The following is a 21,726-nucleotide window of genomic DNA, read 5'->3' on the forward strand; positions in this document are numbered from 1 at the left end:
GTTATGATGTTAATATCAATACTTTTTAAAATTAAATGTGTGTCAATTAGGCCTACTTTAAATTCATGATCATTAGACAATAACTAATTTTTTAAATTGGGAAAATCCAGGGAACTTTCTGCATTTTCCACAGCTGTTCTTGCTGAAGGCTGGGAATATAATGAAGAAGTAAACATGGTATTACCAAAAGCACAAGGTAAGTGGTTTAGGATTTATATCAACAATTATGGTATTCATTTTCAGTCACGGAGAAACTATAAACTGCCCCGTGATATTTTGGAAATGAATTCAATTATAAATGGTGATAAGAAAATCTGCAATGCTCTGTCTACACTATCAAACTTTGTGAAAAAAATGTGATGTGCCCATATATGGACATGATGATGTCATATCACTACCATGTTTGGGCACATCACACTTTCTTCGCTCGAGTTGAGTTTACATATCACTTGTGTTATGTTGACATCGCTGGAGTTGAGTTTACACATCGCTCGTGTTATGTTGACATCGCTCGAGTTGAGTTTATACATCGCTCGTGTTATGGAGACATCGCTCGGGTTGAGTTTATACATCGCTCGTGTTATGGAGACATCGCTCGAGTTGAGTGTACACATCGCTCGTGTTATGTTGACATCGCTAGAGTTGAGTTTACACCGTCGCTCGTGTTATGGAGACATCGCTCGAGTTGAGTTTACACATCGCTCGTGTTATAGAGACATTGCTCGAGTTGAGTTTATACATCACTCGTGTTATGTTAACATCGCTCGAGTTGAGTTTACACATCGCCCCTGTTATGGAGACATCGCTCGAGTTGAGTTTACACATCGCTCGTGTTATGGAGACATCGCTCGTGTTGAGTTTATACATCGCTCTTGTTATGGAGACATCGCTCGAGTTGAGTTTATACATCACTTTATGTTGACATCGCTCGAGTTGAGTTTACACATCGCTCGTGTTATGAAGACATCGCTCGAGTTGAGTTTACACATCGCTCGAGTTATGAAGACATCGCTCGAGTTGAGTTTACACATCGCTCGTGTTATGGAGACATCGCTTGAGTTGAGTTTACACATCGCTCGTGTTATGGGGACATCGCTTGAGTTGAGTTTACATATCGCTCGTGTTACGGAGACATCGCTCGAGTTGAGTTTACACATTGCTCGTATTATGGAGACATCGCTCGAGTTAAGTTTACACATCGCTCGAGTTAAGTTTACACATCGCTCGTGTTATGGTCGAGACATCGCTCGAGTTGAGTTTACACATCGCTCGTGTTATGGAGACATCGCTCGTGTTATATTGACATCGCTCGAGTTGAGTTTACACATCGCTCGTGTTATATTGACATCGCTCGTGTTGAGTTAACACATCACTCGTGTTCAATTCAATTCAATTCAATTCAAAAAGACATTTATTTTCCTCCATAGCAATACAATACAAAATAATAAACAGAAATGGTAAGGTATATTAAAAATGAAATAGATAATTGTTGGATATACAAAAGAAAAGTGAATTTAAGAAAATTGGCTGTGGAGGAAGGCATAATCCCGAGAAGATGAGGAAATCTTGTGCTGGGTATGCCTATGCAAATAAAATGGATAATTGAATAAGAGTGGAAATTAAAAGAAACAAACAAGACAAAAAAACGCACACAAAAGAAAAAAAAATAAAAAAATATAAAAAAATAAATAAATAAAAAAAATAAATAAATAAATAAATAAATTAAAAAAAATAGATCAATCAAATTGTAGAATCAGAAAATAAAACTCAAAGTAGATCAATGTTCAGCAGCATAAATCAAATTGCGACATTCGATTGTTGTCTTTTTAATAGTTTAACATTAGGTGTTTTTGGAAAATAAAGAAATTGAAACAGCATTTGTAATTGGGGGTGGTAAACTGTTCATCATTGATGGACCGGAGTATCTAATACTGTTTTGAAAATAATTGGTGTTGTGGATAGGTATGTGTATATCAGTTCTAGAACGTGTAGGGTAATTGTGAATAGAAAAATTCAGAATAAACATATTGTTTAAATGATTTGGAGAAGTGTTGAGTTAACACATCGCTCGTGTTGAGTTTACACATCGCTCGTGTTGAGTTTACACATCGCTCGTGTTATGGAGACATCGCTCGAGTTGAGTATACACATCGCTCGTGTTATGTTGAAATCGCTCGTGTTGAGTTTACACATCGCTCGTGTTATGGAGACATCGCTGGTGTTGATTTTCCACATCGCTCGTGTTATGGTGACATCGCTCGAGTTGAGTTTACACATCGCTTGTGTTATGTTGACATCGCTCGAGTTGAGTTTATACCGTCGCTCGTGTTATGTTGACACACCTGCGCAACAGAGATAAACATTGATACACGCCCTCATCTTCCAGTATATTAGGCAAGTAAACAATAAGATAAAAGGCACGTTCATAAATTTATTTTATTTTGAATTTTAATCGTTTTAACAGTATATTACAGAGCCTATGACGTTTTGTAATCTGCATTTTTAATTGTTTTTTAACAATATTTTAACATAGGCCTAAATAGTATTTTAACATTGTCTTTTGCAATTTGATGTATTTTTCTTTTATTGTCTTTTAATATGCCAAGCAAAACGAATTTCCATTTTAAAGTGGACCAACATTTCTTGAATCTTTTCTTTTTAGCAATTAGACAAGATGTACCACTTCCAAGTGAACAACAAATCATTCAGCTTACAGATTTTGTGTCCTTTCTTAAAAATTAAAAAATAAAAATTGTTTTATATCGGTGAAAACATTAACGAAATATTTTGTCGAAGATTAGCAAGATATTAGTTTGTTCAAGAAATTGTTGGTCAGACTGTGAGAAACATTTTGTTGGAATATTTATATTGTTTAATCATTGTCAATAAAAGTGATAACATTAATAAAGATAAGGTGGACAGTATTGAATCTGGCAGGCTATTAAACCTGAAATTTAAAAGGTAACAACATAATTATATTACATTTTCATCATCTTATAGTTACTAAGTCGATAATCTAAAAGTTGCATGTACATGAAATGTAGCTCTTTACTTCTAACAATTGCTATAATCCATTATAATAATACAAATTCGTTTTCCCATTTTTTAAAATATAATTTATTTAACTTTATTACAGAGCATTGTTAATTTTATTTACAGTAAACACCATGCCGCCTTCTGATTTTATAATAATAAGTAAAATAATTATATTCTTATTATTGGAGTAACATGTATATAAGGCAATTATACTTGTGTCAATATTAATATTATTATGTAACTTCTTATTATAGAGAACCCTTGGGGATAACTTAAAGAACCAACAAGCGTTCCCTTTTAAAGAGCTGTCCTCTGAATAGTATTAACATAGTAAACATATTATTACCTAATCGGTCGTTTCGCGGTAAAGTGTCCTCATAATAGGGGTATCCCGTTTAGGGGGTCACAAATGAGGGGTTCTACTGTAATTAAGAAACCTGTGTAAATTAAACAACAATTCCAAGTTACAGGTCTTAAAGTTACTGTATCGTGTTATCTGTATAAAAGGTATTAAAGTTATTATTGATAATGTATTCCCCCCAACACCCCCCCCCCAAACCCCACCCCACCCCACATTAGAATACACAGTACGTACGTTACTGTATCATGTTATCTGTATAACCTTTGATAATGTATTCCCACCCCTCCCCACATTATAATACACAGAGTACATAATAAAAGATATTAATGTGTACATTAAAATAAAAAATTGAAAGTAGAAATATTAAACATTAAACATCCAATTTGTATACACTATATTAAGGTCCTCATATTAGAATACACAGTACGTAATAAAAGATATTAACGTGTACATTAAAATAAAATTGAAATATTGAACATTAAACATTTAATTTTTATACACTATATAAGTAAGGTCATGTGATTGTGTCTTACGTAGTTAAATGTAAAAACATATTTTTAATTAATTTTATAATTAAACAAATATTAATATGCCAACATATTAAGATAACACCAGAACATTTAAATACACAACTTAAACAATTAAGACATAAATTGTAATTATTTAGTTTGTGTACACTAATTGCTTTAATAATGTGATTGTTCCTGATCTGTTCTGATTATAAACATTTAACAGAAATTTATCAATTATCTGGATGCATGTTATTTTAATAATTAAATATTTTTACATTGTTTGCTCTGTGGTTTGCCAGTACAACTCTCCTTGGTCTTTCTGAGATTAGAGCCATCCCTAAGGGAACATCCAATCCATCATCTTCGTTATCTATTCGTTTAATGAATTTACCATTTTGATCAAATAGTTGTAGTTTATGATTACTGGATACTATCATATTCCCATCCATATCTATTGTTATACCACAAGGAGCCCAGACTTTACCATCTTCTTTACTATAGCCTACAAGGATCTTTATCAGCTTATCATTACCATCAAACATTTGTATTCTGCTATTATCAAAATCAGCAATAATCAAATGACCATCCTTTGTTACAGCAACATCATATGGTTCTTTCATTTGACCTGCTTCACTACCTTCAGAACCTATCTTACCCAATAGACTACCATCATCAGTATTGAATTTAAACACACAGTGACATTCACGGTCTGCTACATATAACATCCTGGTCTTTTGATTTACTGTTATTCCTTCAGGAACCTTTAATACTCCTTTACCAAAGGTTCGGATTTCATGATATTGATTATCACACATTACAACACATTTACCTAAATAGTCACTATACACCATGTGACCATTGCCTATTTGATGCATTCGATTGAATATAACATTTTGTGGTATTTGCATCTTAAAAACAAAATTACCTGATTGATTAAACTTTATTAAATCTTTACTGAAGCTTGAAACCAACATACATCCATCAGTGTCTAATACTACATCTGTCACTTTATTTTTTTTATTATCTTCTTTATACTGTGATATGTTATCTATGGTATGTACAAGTCCAAAAGGTTCCACCTTGATACTCACTGGTGAACCTATGACATGTGAAATATCTCCATCAGTAATATCCATGTGCCAGTCTCCTTCCAAATCACATCTACCTGTTACTGTGTACTCTCCCTTTCTGTGTGTTACTTCAGTGGCTGATTTCTCACCTGATGAGTTGCTTAGTGTGGCTGTTAATTGACCAACATCACTCTCTGCTAGACTTGATACTCTCACACTAAATGGCTGTCCTTTTGTGACTGAAATTTTCTCATCTTCTTTATTAACCTTGTATACACCACCAACAGCGATAAGTTTACCAACACCTTCATGATTCATCAACTCAACCAGTTTTGGAGATGGAATAAACTTTGGTGTAATTCTTGTTTTAGCAAATGATTTATCCAATTCATCTGCTGCAGCGTCATTCCCAACTGCAGTGATAGTTGTCTGATATGATGCAAGGTTTTCTGTTTCTGTTGGTTTATTCATTGTTGTCTTGATTGATTCCATCAACTTGTTTACTTGTGTCACCTTTGATTCAATACTTTTAACTTGACTATCGATAACTTTGCTTTGTTGTTTATAAATCTGTGTAAGATTTGCCATCATTATCTTCGTTTCTTCCTTCACCTTTCTGATAATTGTCTTCTCGTGAATCTCAATCGCTGTTCTGCTTAACTTCAAATTAGATTCAAACTCTGATCTCTCTTTAGTGATAACATCTAATCTCTCTTTTAGATTTCTCTTAATTTCTTCAGCTGTCTTCATAGTTTCAGTAACCGTTAGATTAATGTCATTCAGAGCTGTCTGCATTGGTATCACATTATGTTGATTTCTATAACAACTGAGAATATGCTTGCAATCTTCACATGCAGGAAGTTTACATGTACGACAGTAATCTTCCAGTTTTTTATCCGGGTGATTTTGGCAGTTTAGTGAATCTTCACTTTGTTCTTTTATGTCTGTATCTAGTGTGTATAGTGAATGGTTCGCCAGCGTAGGGAACATCTTATGCTGTTGGATGCATTGTCGACACATATACATTTCACATTCAGAGCAATGGTCCTGAGGTTGATTTGCACATCTTGAGCATACTTCTGGTTTTTCAGATTCAATCTTCTTAACGTATTCAACTAGGTAACTGATTGTTTCATTGCACTTCAAATGTTTTAAATCACCATCTTTAAGATCGTACGTCTGACGGCATTTTGGACATCGTATCTTGCCGTGTCTCCTCATCAAATCTTGCAAGCAGTTAAGACAGTAAGTGTGAAGACACTTAAGCGCCTTTGGATCTGTGAATCTTCGTAGACAGATTGAACATTCCAGATCTCTTTTGTCAAAAAACTTCAATACTGTTTTAGCAGACATCTGTAAAATACAATACAGTATTTTTTCAGTTAGTGTAAACTATAAGATGTATTCCAGAAGGAATGACAGAGTGTGAGGATGATCAACATAACCCTAATGTTGGCTTTGGATGGATGGATAAGAAATAAAATAAGAAAATGGTTTAAAATGTCTACTATTAAAAGAAAAGCAACCAACATAAAGTACGGTAACAGTAATCTCTGTCAATTTACGAAAACAAAAAAATCTAAAACCATCACCGCTATAATAATACAAAGATCAACAAATATATACATAATGAATGTTTCTGAGTTGAATGGGGTTGATTTTAATGATTTTAAAAATTGAGGCAGAGCCAAGATGAATTCAGTCACGAGTACAACATTCGTTATTTGCTTCATAACCTTCACACATTTTGTAACAACTTTTATTCAATTTCATGTATTGTAAATGGCGACACCACGCAGTAGATATCAAGTCAGATTTCACAAATATAACCCAACCTATCGTATCGAGTAAAATTATAAAAATGTTTACACAAAGCTAAGAAGAGTGGCCTATAATAGTAGGGCCTACCTTCAATCGTTAAAATGAGAGAAAATAATACATGACTGGATACAACAGATATTGTCCATATAGGTTTTAATACACATTGTATATAGAACCTTATTTTTATTGTAGAAAAAGTTATTACTTACTTTGTTGTAAACTTCAAAAGACTGTAAATATTCAGACGAACCTTCTACTTGTGTTCCTACTGTCTGTTGTGTATTAGCCAATGTACCTTCTGGCCTCCAAATATTGTTATTGAACGTTCTTTCATCTAGTAGACTGGAGATGTGAACCATCTACTTGCGATCAGTTGAATGTGATTGATTGATTGATTTTATTTGATATTCATACATAAAAGTTAAAATATACAATGTATAAAAAGAATACCTGGATAACCCATTAAGTCGACAAAAAAGTAAACTTATTTCCAATGGGGTCCAATCCGTAATGACTGAAAAGTGAGTGGTTGGGCCTAGTACAATTATCGTTAAGTATGACTCAGTAAAAATGAAAAAACAAGAAAATACATACAAGACAAGAAAACATCAAAAAAACAATATTAAAAATAGCTTAATTAAACTGAAATACCAAGCTGTTCATTATTAAAAAATTCTTTAAGTTTTATTTTGAAGGTTGCATTATTTTGTATTGATTTGAGTGAATTGGGGAGCCTGTTCCAGTCACGGATACCTAAGAAATAAAAAGTCGTATCATTAACGCCAGTAGCCTTAGGAGTGACAAAATTAAATGTTGTACCCCTGGTGAAATGGTTGTGATGATCAGAAATTAACAAAAAGTTATCCTTAAGGAAAGAAGGCGTATTAAAGTTATAACGAATTTTGTGAACATAATTTAATCTTAAAAACTTATTTCTGAGGCTGACATTAAGAAACCCAAGATCGGAAAGCTCTTTGGCACCTATGTGAGACCTCGGACCAACATTTAAAATGAAACGTGCCATCTTGTTTTGGGCAGTTTGTAATTTATGTTTAAGATTCTTATTGACACCGCCGTACCATGCCGAGGCAGAATAGTCAAATGTACATTGTATTAAAGCAGTGCTTAATAGTTTACGACATTTTTTATTCAAGCACGAACTTTGCCTATGTAAAAACTTCAACCTTGACTTAACTTTACTGATAACACTAGTTGCAATGATATCACATGATACATATTGGTCTAAATCAATACCTAAATATTTAACTTGCTTAGTACTTTTGATTCTACGGCCCATTAATTCTACAGAAAACTCTTTTACTTTGTTAAGCTTCGCTCTGCTACCAAAGATAATACTTTCGGTTTTGCCAACATGTAAAGATAATTTGTTTTCAGTTAACCAGTCCTGGCACTTAGTTAGGACAGTACTTAATTTATGAGCGATTTTGGTGGCATCGTGATGAGAATACAGAATCGTAGAATCATCAGCATAAAGCAATAATTGAACATCAGAATCAATACAAGAAGCAATATCATTTAAATAACATAGAAAAAGAATAGGGCCCAAGATGCTACCTTGCGGTACACCATGAGTAACTATAAGAGGTTCAGAGCAGGTACCATTCACACTGACAACTTGTGTGCGGTTAGCGAGATAAGATTGAAACCAGTCAGTACACTTAAAACCCATGCATTTTAGCTTGTTAATTAAAATCACATGATCGACGGTATCGAAAGCTTTTTGTAAGTCAATTAGAACCATTCCAGTAAGAAGGCCTTTGGACTTATTGTTTTTTAAACCGTCGATGAGATTTATGAGGTTGCTTTCAGTTGAATGGGCCTGCCGAAAACCGGATTGATAGGCATAAAGTATATTATTTTTGGAAAGATACCTTTCAACTTGTATAGCTACAGATTTTTCAAGAATCTTAGATACCGTAGGCAGAATACTAATCGGCCGATAATTCTCAACATTTGTTCTAGTATTTTTCTTAAATAGAGGGGTAACTTTAGCAATTTTAAGATCATGAGGAAAACAATTAGTTTTAAACGAAAGGTTAATGATATGAGCTATCGGTTCAGCCAAGATTATCGCACCGTCACGTAAGAATCTTGAGGGAATATTATCTAGACCGACGCTTTTGTTTACATTTAGGCTTTCGAGTTGAGTTTTAACAAATTCTATGGTAACAGGCTCTAGCTTAAACATTTTTCCTTTTAATTTAACGTAGTATTTAAGAAGATCGTTAGTGGACATGGTGAAAAGACCTATGCATTTTGGGAGTTTTTTGACGAGTGTTGACGCAACATTCGTGAAAAACTCATTAAAACGAGAGGCAACGCCTTTTGGACAGAAAGTTTGTTTACCATTGTCATCGAGAACGATTTTAGTGTTTGTTTTACATTTCTTCTCGTATCCGAGCTGTTTGAGGGTTTTCCATAATTTTTTAGGGTTGTCTTTATTTTCATCAATCTTATTGAGAAAATAATTAGATTTAGCTTTTTTGATCAGCCGCTGAGCTTTGTTCCTAGAGGCACAATAATATTTGTATATATCTAGATTAGATTTATCTTTCTTGAATTGTTTTAAAAGTGTGTCTCTTACTTTGATTTCATCGGCAATTTCGGAGGTAAACCAGGGTGCTATGTTTTGTTTAAGTCTAACTTTTTTTATTGGCGCTATTGAGTCGATCACCTTAATGATGATATCTTTAAGAGTTAACCACGCGATATTTACATCGACATTATTAGTGACAACAGACCAATCGATATCGTTAAGTGTTTCAAGATAGTTATTTACATTATAGTTTTTTAAAGATCGTAATTTTGCGGAGTTGTGTTCATTTTTATGAACATGAGACTTAGGTATTTTTCTAGTGCAATAAATAAGAAAATGGTCACTAAGGCCAATGTTAATTACTCCAGATTGCTTCACATTATTTTGTACATTAGTAACAATGTGGTCCAAACATGAGCTTTTTTCTTTTCCTATTCTAGTTATATCCTTAATAACATTACTAAAACCATTTCTTATAAGGCAATCATTATATCTTTGCGATACTGGATTAATATTTAAAGTACATATGTTAAAGTCACCAAGAATATAAATTTCACTACTCTCTTTGATTTTTGATACAGTTTCTTCAAAGTTGTTCTGAAATAAAGTTACATTCTGTTTTGGTGGGCGGTAGCATGTACCAATCACAATTTCCTTTGAACGAGGCAGATATATATTTATCCAAATTGCTTCAAAATCGTCGATATCCAGATCATTTCTACGTGTGAAGGCGCGTTCATTTTTTACGTAGATACAAACTCCACCACCAGACCGGTTTCTGTCCTTCCTGAGCGCTGTATATCCATCAATTTTGATCTCGTTATCGGTGATGGATTCGTCCAGCCACGACTCGCTGATGGATATAACAGTAGCTTTGGTCTTCGATGCGATGTGCCTTAGTTCAGACATTTTATTAACTAATGACCGCGCATTAAGGTGAATAAAATGTAGGCCTTTGTTAAACACGTTGAATTCCTCGCTTAAATGCTCGTAAATGTCTTCTGTACATGTATGTCCATCTTGTTGGGTTTCATTCACATTATTTGTGTCGGCAATAAATTCGTCATGAATATTAATGTCACTGATGCATTCATCATTCGGAAGCTGATTGAAGAGGCATTCTTGACATAACCAATTATCTTTCGAGTTCCGTTGCTTATCATATACAATTTTATTTATTCTTCCGCACTTGATATGGTAGTTACATTTACATTCAGTGCATTTCATTGCCCTGTGCGTTTTCGCAATCGGTTTTTTACAAATTGAACATGGGTTTCTGATTGGTCCTGGGTTCGGAGAAACGTCTCCAGCGATAATAATAAGTACCATCAGGAAACTTGGGTTTTTTAAGTTTAAGCGGCAAACTGGATACGGTTTAGAAGATCCGTACAATGTCCATAAGGGAGACATTATATTCAGGTTATCCGTATGTATCTTCGGTTGAATTGCCCAGCTATCATATATGCTGGAGTTTAACGTAGAAAAAATGTCTGAGTTTAACGTTGGGCGGCAGGTAAAGTTAATTCTCACTAGAAGGCATAAAATAATAAGAACATTTGTAGTAATCGCTGCCATTATTAAGAGTGATTTAATTACCTTATCAGTGGTTGAATGTCGTCCAGGAGCTTAGCAAAGTCAATCAAACAGGTAAACAAGTGTTGGTCAGCTGATTAAAACTTCCCGCCAAGCGCAACGAAGCAAATCAAATGTAAACAGGATAAAAACGGAATAAAAAAACACCAAAATACATCAAAAAACTGTACATATCCATATAAAACTTCTTTAAAAAGTATTTATGATGTCGTTGATACTTAGACACACATGTCACATTTTAAGGCAGTTTGCCTATTCATTAAATGCCTCGCTATAGTTATTTTAACTCGTAAGTTCGGTGGAATCATTCATGATTTATCTAACACACATAAATGTATGAAATACAGTATAGTAAAATAATCAAATACACCCAACAATATTTTCATCTGATAAATATAATAACGAAACTTAAGATACAGCAGTACATACAGGGATTTTTTTCTCCTCGGTCTGTTCAGAAACCAAGATTGACAAAAATACACGAGGAGTGTGTGTGTAGGCGTTAAGGTTGTATTGCACAATTCAAGGTACCAAGTTCACTGCAAAGTACACATATCTCGATAATATAACATTTGTATTTAGAAAATTAGGGAAGTAAATTAATAAAAAGCAAACTTCTTTGTTTGCTTTTTTGCGCAATTGTGAAATAGAGGTAAACAAAAGTCAGTTTACATAAGATAGTGTTAACCATATATTTAATATTAACGTTATATTGTTACACACGAAAAGACCCTTTTGAGAAGTTGACTCAAACTTTGGTGAAGAGGCCTACACTTTATATAATTTTTGATTTCAATCCTAAGTTAATATTAAAAGTTAATGAGTGCCTGGTCCGCGAAAGACAATATGGATTAATGTTATTGTTTTAATACTAATTATTAAATTAGGTTTTTTAATGTTTACACAAATTAACTTGGAAAAAATAGGCCCTTTAATTTGAATTCATGAGCAATTTGTAACTATAACTACAATTGGGAAAATCCCTGGTTCTGATTAGACTTGCTTTATGTAATTGTGTTTGCCAGTTACGCTTAGCAACTAGATACAAAAAAGCATCATTATCAAAATGTGTTATCAAAGTTTATAGATTAAATTGTGTAGGTCATAGATTTATCACGTAACCAGGTCCATGGATTTATTATTAACTTTTTATTTGTATTTCAATCAACAAAAGTTAACTAAATGAAGTATAGTAAACCTATGTTGCATAAAACAAGAATAAGGCTATTGAATGAATGAATGTTTCGTTAAAACTATGTCCTTTGAACAATGATATGTCTTCCTACTGAGTGCATGTTTTATTACAGTATTTTTTCTGTACTTTTTTTCAATCGTAAAACCAATCTTCCAATTTACACAAACAATTAACTCGTTGAATGAGGTGAATGTTCGTGATATGTTTTATAACACACCTAAACTAAGGTAAATTCAAATTCATTGTAAATGGCGAGCATGCACAGTCATATACAGCGGAATCACGCATTACCAATCACTTATTTTGATTTGAAGTGAAAATTGTAAAATCTAAAACTTCAATCTTGTTTTATAACACACCTAAACTAAGTTTAAATTCAAATTCATTGTAAATTGCGAGCATGCACAGTCATATACAACCAGTGGCGTATCCAGTGGGGGGGCCGGGGGGGGGGCCCGGGCCCCCCCCTGATTTGGCGTCCGTCGGCACATCATCGCGCCGTCGGCAAACAAAGGTGCCGGGGAAAAAATAAAGTTAAGCAAATAAGAATAAACTATTATTCTGACAATAATTGTACTGTAAACATAATTCTTTTGAGTGTTTGTTTATTTACATATCATATTATTACCTTCAGATCAACTATTTTTTATTTTCATTACATCTAACCAAACACGTAAAAAATTAGGTTAAAATATCTTCTCATCTTGCACGTCGTACGGCCTTACGCGCTAGATTGTTTACTCTCAAAAAGTCTTTGAACGGTCCGGTGACCTTATCCTATTCAACCTTGTTTTTGCAGTTGACCTGTGATTTGTATGTTTTCCTACGCTAAGATTATATAGTTCCACTTGCCATGTGCTTTTTTCTCTAAGATATATTTATTATAAGTGCCAAAAACCCTTTATTATTCAAATTTTTTAAAGAAAAAGCACACATACCATAAAAAATATCCATGTATTTAATTTTTGGAACATAATATTCCGTGAGGCTCAATTAGAAAACCACCATTGTGTGATATGATGTCATCGTTAGCCAATCAAAGCTGAGCTTTCCCGTGATTATCGGCATTGGTCACGGTTGAATGATTTTGGATTTTGGCTGATTTGATTTGATTGGTGGATGCGAATCACCCGCAGCGAAATGTTTTCTCTCGCGCGTGTACAGTACCATGAACTCACATGATCTCTCGTTATACACAAAGTTAGAGCAATGAATTTGTCCGAATTCCGTTAAGTAAACAACTTTTTATATTTTATAAGCATTTAATAACATGTTTTATTGATATTTCCAATGGGTGATATATAAAATAAATTACTAAAAAACGTAATCATATGTAATTATTTAAACCAAAAATGGCGTAGTTAATAGAATTGTCGACTGAGGCCGGCCTCAAATGGTTTTACTTCTTTCGTGGCTAAAAACGATCTTTTTCGGCGATGTTTTAGACCCTATATTTCGAAAACTACAAGTCAGATTTTCGTAATTCTTTTTTATTGTAATATTAATACAACATACTAACAGATAATGTTTAATTTGGTTTTAATTTTGCATCGTTATCCCTATAAGACAACATATGACTATGCAATCCTGAACATATATTGATCAGGTGTATATCGGGGTGTAGGCCCTATGTACAGGTAATGACACTAATTTTGTCGGCAAATTGGCAATTCCGGGCCCCCCCAACTTCAAAATCCTGGATACGCCACTGTATACAACGCAATCACGCATTACCAACAATTACTTATTTTGAATTGAATTGAAAATTAAAAAACTAAAACTTCAATCGTTAAAATAATACATATATCATGAGCGATACAACATCAACCAATCAAATGACAAAGACATGCATAGGTGTACCCTGTAGGCCTAATACAAAAAATTGTATAAAAACTCATTTTTTACAACATAATAATTGTAGAGAAAGTATTACTTACATTGAAAATGTCGCAGACGTCTTTCTTTTTAAATGTTGACTGAAAATATTCAGGCGAACTTGTGTTCCCGTCTGATGTGTGTTAGCCAAATATACCTTTGGTCCCCTTTAACTATTTTTATTCAACGTTATTTTCTATATAGGTGTATATCTTCTGCGATCAGTTGAATATGTGAAGGATATTTTCTGAATATGTCTGTTAAAAGGTGTATTGCACAATGTAGGGTCCAAAGTTCACTCTAATGTACACACATATATAACAACATTGTATTTGGATAACCAGGGCAGTAGTATACTGTAGTATTAAGAACGTTGTTCTTTTGCCAATATTTTAATTTATTAAGTAATTAGACAAGCGGGTTTAACTACACATCCAACTTTGTAAAAAAAAAATAAGTTTGATAGTGTAGACAGAGCTTTAGACTGAGAGAAAGCCACCATCTATATTTAAACCCGGAATCTTCTGCTTGTATGCGGACACCCTAACCATTAGACCACTGGACTTTCATGGTATGGTTCAATTGTGATTGTATTGTATAGCGACATTTTAACACCCTTGACGTGGTACGGTAAAACAACACTGGTCCTCAATTGTACACATGCGCAACAGAGATAAAAATTGATACGCCGCCTCATCTTCCAGTTCATATAAGAACTTCAGTTGAAGATTAGCAAGATATTAGTTTGTTCAAGAAATTGTTGGTAAGACTTAGAGAAACATTTTGTTGGCTTATTCATATTGTTTAATCATTGTACGATAAAAGTGATAACATTAATAAAGATAAGGTGGACAGTAGAATATTGAATCTGGCAGGCTATTAAACCTGACATTTAAAAAGGTAACAACATTATATTACGTCTTCATCATCTTATAGTTGCTAAGTCAATAAACTAAAAGTTGCATTGTACATGAAATTAATAATTCTCTTCGTTACATGTTTAGAAAAGAATTTATATCTCATCGTAGTTGTACGACACAGTTTGGTATGCCGTGTGTTGTTATGCAAATGGCTTGTGCAGGTGTAGTAGGAAAGGGAGTATTCTTAGTCATTCGCGGTCAACACGTCACACTGTTAAGTTTTTGTTAATCTTGTTATATTAGAAGTTGCCCTGAGTATTGTTTTATTTTTCTGCCATACCACATTATACGGTATAGGTTGCTATATTGGTAGCGAAATACCCGTTTCATGCACGGTACCGCATGGTAATATGTTATGTATTATTTTCAGTCGCTCTCGACCTTGGAGCTTTTCAATGTTATTCAACGTACTGTGTGCTCGGTCGCCACCACGGGGCCGGATAGGAATTTTCAGAGATTTTTCCCCGATTCAGTCATTTCCGGGGTTTTTTATTCTTTGTTTTTCGCCTATCCCAAAGTTAAGAGTGATATAGGAAGATGTTATGGTTAGCATACGTTTTCTTTCGGCTCATTAAATTATACGTTAACATGTAACAGGTTTTCACTGATATAATAATTAATTCAACAAAAGTCACTTAAGATATTTAAACTTAATTTTAATGCATATAGTATTATTTACATTATAAAATTGGTTCAACAGAAAGTATAAAAATACAAGGCTATTTAATTTTAATTTTGCTTACATTCCTTGGCATCTGAAACGAAGATATGTAATTAATTTTGTTGGTTTGTTATTATATACGATTGTGCATAGGGTTATGGTAGTTGGCGTGTGTGGCCGCACCGTCCCAGAATAAAAATGTTTTAAACAGATAGTTTGTTTTTGTTGGTTCTTGTATGGGGTTAACGGGGACTGAGATGAGATTGGCTCTCAACTTCTAACAATTGCTATAATCCATATAATAATACAAATCCGTTTTCCTATTTTTTAAAAAATATCATTTATTTAACTTTAATACAGCATTGTTAATTTTATTTACAGTAATATAATAATTATTATAAGGCCTATACACGTTTTTATTTCTGTTACCAGCGCGATTCACAGTCACCACTATGTCTTCTTCGGTCAAGATTTTATAATAATAAGAAAAATAATTATAATCTTATTATTGGAGTAACATGTATATAAGGCAATTATACTTGTGTCAATATCAATATTATTATGTAACTTCTTAGTATAGAGAACCCTTGGGGATACCTTAAATAACCAACAAGCGTTCCCTTTTAAAGAGATGTCCCCTGAATAGTATTAAAATAGTAAACATATTATTACCTAATCGGTCGTTTCGCGGTAAAGTGTCCCCTTAATAGGGGTATCCCGTTTAGGGGGTCACAAATGAGGGGTTGTACTGTAATTAAGAAACCTGTGTAAATTAAACAACAATTCCAAGTTACAGGTCTTAAAGTTACTGTGTCATGTTATCTGTATAACCTTTGATAATGTATCCCCCCACCCCCCACATTAGAATACACAGTACGTAAAAAATGATATTAACGTGTACATTAAAATAAAAAAAATTAAAGTAGAAATATTAAACATTAAACATCCAATTTTTATTAAAGTAAGGTCATGTGATTGTGTCTTACATAGTTAAATATAAAAAAAAAATATGTTTAATTAATTTTATATAATTAAACAAATATTAATATGCCAAAATATTAATATTAACAACAGAACATTTAAATACACAACTTAAACAATTAAGACATAAATGGTAATAATGTGATTGTTCCTGATCTGTTCTGTTTACAAACATTTAACAGAAATTTATCATTACTGGATACTATCATATTCCCATCCATATCTGTAGTTATACCATGAGGACCCCAGACTTTGCCATCTTCTTCACCGTAGCCTACAAGGATCTTTATCAGTTTATCATTTGTATTCTTCTATTTCCAAAATCAGCAACAATCAAATGACCATCCTTTGTTATAGCAACATCTTTTGGATTTTTGACCTGCTTCACTACCTTCAGAACCTATCTTACCCAGTAGACTACCATCATCAATATTGAATTTAAACACACAGTGACATTCACGGTCTGCTACATATAACATCCTGGTCTTTTGGTTTACTGTTATTCCATCAGGATGTTTTAATACTCCTTTACCAAAGGTTCGAATTTCATGATATTGATTATCACACATTACGACACATTAGAATACACAGTACGTAATAAAAGATATTAACGTGTACATTAAAATAAAAAATTGAAAGTAGAAATATTAAACATTAAACATCCAATTTGTATACACTTTATTAAAGTAAGGTCATGTGATTGTGTCTTACGTAGTTAAATGTAAAAAACATATTTTTGATTAATTTTTTATTAATATAATTAATATGCCAAAATATTAAAGATGTATTGTCCCTTTGACTAATTCCAAAAAAATAAAAAATAACAGATTTCGAAAAAAGGTGGGTCATTTTGAAGTATGATAATAGTTATTAACTATCACCAAAAATTTGTCGAAAAAAAAATAATTTAACTGAAATACAGACGTTTTTTTGTTAAAAAAATAACTTTGACTTCCAGTCAAAGTTTTCGATCAAAACATATCCCATAATGAAACGCGCTTGTTTGGCTACTCTGTATGCATAATCATAAAACTTCCTCACGATCTGTGTGAAAATACCTTCTCAACCGCGATGAGTTGTAAACAATACTAATTAGCATCATGCATAATACATACTTGTGGTTTGAAATCTTTGTTTACTTTCGCTCGCGACGATTTTCCAGACGAAATGTAATCAAACTAATTTACCTGTTAATTACGTAAACTTGTTGCTTTTGGCTCGAATTTTCGACTTAAAGTGAATAACTTTAATATTACTTTGATATGGCTAATTTAAATTTAGAAAATTTTGACCTTCATTTTTTTGTGTTTCAAGGGACAATACATCTTTAAGATGACAACAGAACATTTAAATACACAACTTAAACAATTAAGACATAAATGGTAATAATTTAGTTTGTGTACACTAATTGCTTAATAATGCTATTGTTCCTGATCTGTTCTGATTACGAACATTTAACAGAAATGTATCAATTATCTGGATGCATGTTATTTTAATAATTAAATATTTTTACATTGTTTGGTACATGGTTTGCCACTGCAACTCTCCTTGGACTTTGTGAGATTACGGCAATCCCACATGGACAATCCAACCCATCATCTTCGTTATCTATTCGTTTAATGAATTTACCATTTTGATCAAATAGTTGTAGTTTATGATTACTGGATACTATCATATTCCCATCCATATCTATGGTTATACCAACAAGACCAAAGACTTTACCATCTTCTTGACCAGAGCCTACAAGAATCTTTATCAGCTTATCATTAGCATCAAACATTTGTATTCTCCTATTTCCAAAATCAGCAACAATTACATGACCATCATTTGTTACAGCAACATCTTTTGTTTTTTTTATTTGACCTGCTTCACTACCTTCAGAACCTATCTTACCCAGTAGACTACCATCATCAATATTGAATTTAAACACACAGTGACATTCACGATCTGCTACATATAACATCCTGGTCTTTTGGTTTACTGTTACTCCCATTGGATATTTTAATACTCCCTTACCAAAGGTTCGGATTTCATGATATTGATTATCACTCATTACAACACATTTACCTAAATAGTCACTATACACCATGTGATCATTGCCTATTTGATGCATGCGAGTGACTTTAACATTTTGTGGTATTTGTATTCTAGAAACAAAACCACCTGATTGATCAAACTTTATTAAATCTTTACTGTAGCTTGACACTAGCATACACCCATCAGTATCTAATACTACATCTGTCACTTTTATTGTTTTATTATGTTCTTTATACTCTGATATGTTATCTATGGTATGTACAAGTCCAAGAGGTTCCACCTTGATACTCACTGGTGAACCTATAACATGTGACATATCTCCACCAATGATATCCATGTGCCAATCTCCTTCCAAATCACATCTACCTGTTACTGTGTACTCTCCCTTTATGCGTTTTAATTCAGTGGCTGATTTCTCACCTAATGAGTTGCTTAGTGTGGCTGTTAATTGACCAACATCACTCTCTTCTAGACTTGATACTCTCACACTAAATGGCTGTCCTTTTGTGACTGAAATGTTCTCATTTTCTTTGTTAACCTTGTATACACCACCAACAGTTGTAAGTTTACCAACACCTTCAAGATTCATCAACTCAACCAGCTTTGGAGATGGAATAAACTTTGGTGTAATTCTTGTTTTAGCAAATGATTTATGCAATTCATCTTCAGCAGCGTCATTCCCAACTGCAGTGGTAGTTGTCTGGTATGATGCAAGGTTTTCTGTTTCTGTTGGTTTATTCATTGTTTTCTTGATTGATTCCATCAACGTGTTTACTTGTGTCAGCTTTGATTCAATACTTTTAACTTGACTATCGATATCTTTGCTTTGTTCTTTATAAATCTGTGTAAGATTTTCCATCATTATCTTCGTTTCTTCCTTCACCTTTCTGATAATTGTCTTCTCGTGAATTTCAATCGCTGTTCTGCTGAACTTCAAATTGGATTCAAACTCTGATCTCTCTTTAGTGATAACATCTAATCTTTCTTTTAGTTTTCTCTTAATTCCTTCAGCTGTCTTCATAGTTTCAGTAACAGTTGTATTAATCTCATTCAGAGCTGTCTCCATTGGGATCACCTCATGTTTATTTCTATAACAACGGACAATATGCTTGCAATCTTCGCATGCAGTAAGTTTACATGTTGAGCAGTAATCTTCCAGTTTTTTATCCGGGTGATTTTGGCAGTTTAGTGAATCTTCACTTTGTTCTTCTATGTCTGTATCCAGTGTGTATAGTGAATGGTTCGCCAGCGTAGGGAACATCTTATGCTGTTGGATGCATTGTCGACACATATACATTTCACATTCAGAGCAATAGTCCTGAGGTTGATTTTCACATCTTGAGCATGCTTTTGGTTTTTCAGATTCAATCTTCTCAACGTACTCAACTAGATAACTGGTTGTTTCATTGCACTTTAAATGTTTCAAATCACTATCTTTAAGATCGTACGTCTCACGGCATTTTGGACATCGTATCTTGCCGTGTCTTCTCATCAAGTCTTGCAGACATCTTAGACAGTAAGTGTGAAGACAGTTAAGCGCCTTTGGATCTGTGAATCTTTGTAGACAGATTGAACATTCCAGATCTCTTTTGTCAAAAAACGTCATTACTGTTTTAGCAGACATCTGTAAAATACAATACAGTATTTTTTTCAGTTCCAGAAGGAAGGACAGAGTGCGAGGATGATCAACATAACCCTAATGTTGGCTTTGAATGGATGGTTTAAAAAGAAAATAAGAAAGTGCTTTCTTAAAAATGTCTACTATTAAAAAGAAGAGCAACTAACATAAAGTACGGTAACGGTAACCGCTGTCAATTTACGAAAAATAAAATCTAAAACCATCACCGCTATAATAATACAAAGATCAACAAATATAAACATAATGAATGTTTATGAGTTGAATGGGGTTGATTTTAATGATTTTAAAAATTGAGGCTTTCACGAATAGGCCTACAACATGCGTTATTTGCTTCATAACCGTCACATATTGTGTAACAACTTTTATTCAATTTCATGTATTGAGAATGGCGACACCACGCAGTAAATATCAAGTCGGATTTCACAAATATAACCCAACCTATCGTATCGAGTAAAATTATAAAAATGTTTACACAAAGCTAAGAAGAGTGGCCTACAATAGTAGGGCCTACCTTCAATCGTTAAAATGAGAAAAAATAATACATGGCTGGATACAAAGATATTGTCCATATAGGTGTTAATACACATTGTATATAGAACCTTATTTTTATTATAGAAAAAGTTATGACTTACTTTGAAAATGTTGTAAACTTCAAAAGACTGTAAATATTCAGACGAACCTTCTACTTGTGTTCTTGTTGTCTGTTGTGTATTAGCCAATGTACCTTCTGGCCTTCAAATATTGTTATTATATTATTATTTTAGTAGACTGGAAATGTGAAATACTTCCGATAAGTTGAATGGTGTAGGCGTAGGTTATTCTCTGCTGTTAAAGGGTGTGTTGCACAATTCAAGGTAAGCCTATGTTGCATAAAACAAGAATAATGCTATTGATTGAATGAATGTTTGGTTCAAACTATGTCCTTTGAACAATGATGTTTCTTCTTACTGGGTGCATGATTTATTACAGTATTGTGTCAGCACTTTTTCAATCGTAAAACCTATCATTTAATTTACACAAACAATTAACTCGTTGAATGAGTTATGTTCGTGATATGTTTTATAACACACCTAAACCAAGATAAATTCAAATTCATTGTAAATGGCGAAAATGCGCAGTCAAATACAGCGGAATCACGCATTACCAATCACTTATTTTGAATTGAAGTGAAAATTGAAAAAGCTAAAACTTCAATCTTGTTTTATAACACACCTAAACTAAGTTTAAATTCAAATTTATTGTAAATGGCGAGCATGCGCAGTAATGTACAGCGGAATTACGCATTACCAACAATCACTTATTTTTAATAGTGAAAATTGAAAAAGCTAAAACTTCAATCTTGTTTTATAACACACCTAAACTAGTTTAAATTTAAAATCATTGTAAATAGCGAGCATGCACAGTAATTTACAACGCAATCACGCATTACCAACAATCACTTATTTTGAATTGAAAATTGAAAAACTAA

The 21,726-nt window shown here is 33.2% G+C and overlaps 1 protein-coding gene across 1 annotated transcript; it reads right to left on the reverse strand.

The window, feature by feature from the left end:
- Positions 1 to 17,915: 17,915 nt before the first annotated feature.
- LOC144857134 (uncharacterized) lies at positions 17,916 to 20,951 on the reverse strand. Its single transcript, XM_078714619.1, has 2 exons — positions 20,891 to 20,951; positions 17,916 to 20,243 (listed from the first exon to the last, which is right to left on the reverse strand). The coding sequence occupies exon 2, from the start codon at positions 20,241 to 20,243 to the stop codon at positions 18,075 to 18,077; it is 2,169 nt and encodes a 722-aa protein (XP_078570745.1). The 5' UTR covers positions 20,891 to 20,951; the 3' UTR covers positions 17,916 to 18,074.
- Positions 20,952 to 21,726: the final 775 nt, after the last annotated feature.

This window comes from Antedon bifida, chromosome 1, assembly GCF_963402885.1.
Source record: "Antedon bifida chromosome 1, ecAntBifi1.1, whole genome shotgun sequence".
Lineage (NCBI taxonomy): Eukaryota > Metazoa > Echinodermata > Crinoidea > Comatulida > Antedonidae > Antedon > Antedon bifida.

Bases quoted from the DNA above. Each gene is read 5' to 3' on its own strand.
- LOC144857134 (XM_078714619.1), bottom strand. From the start codon at position 20,243: ATGTCTGCTAAAACAGTAATGACGTTTTTTGACAAAAGAGATCTGGAA.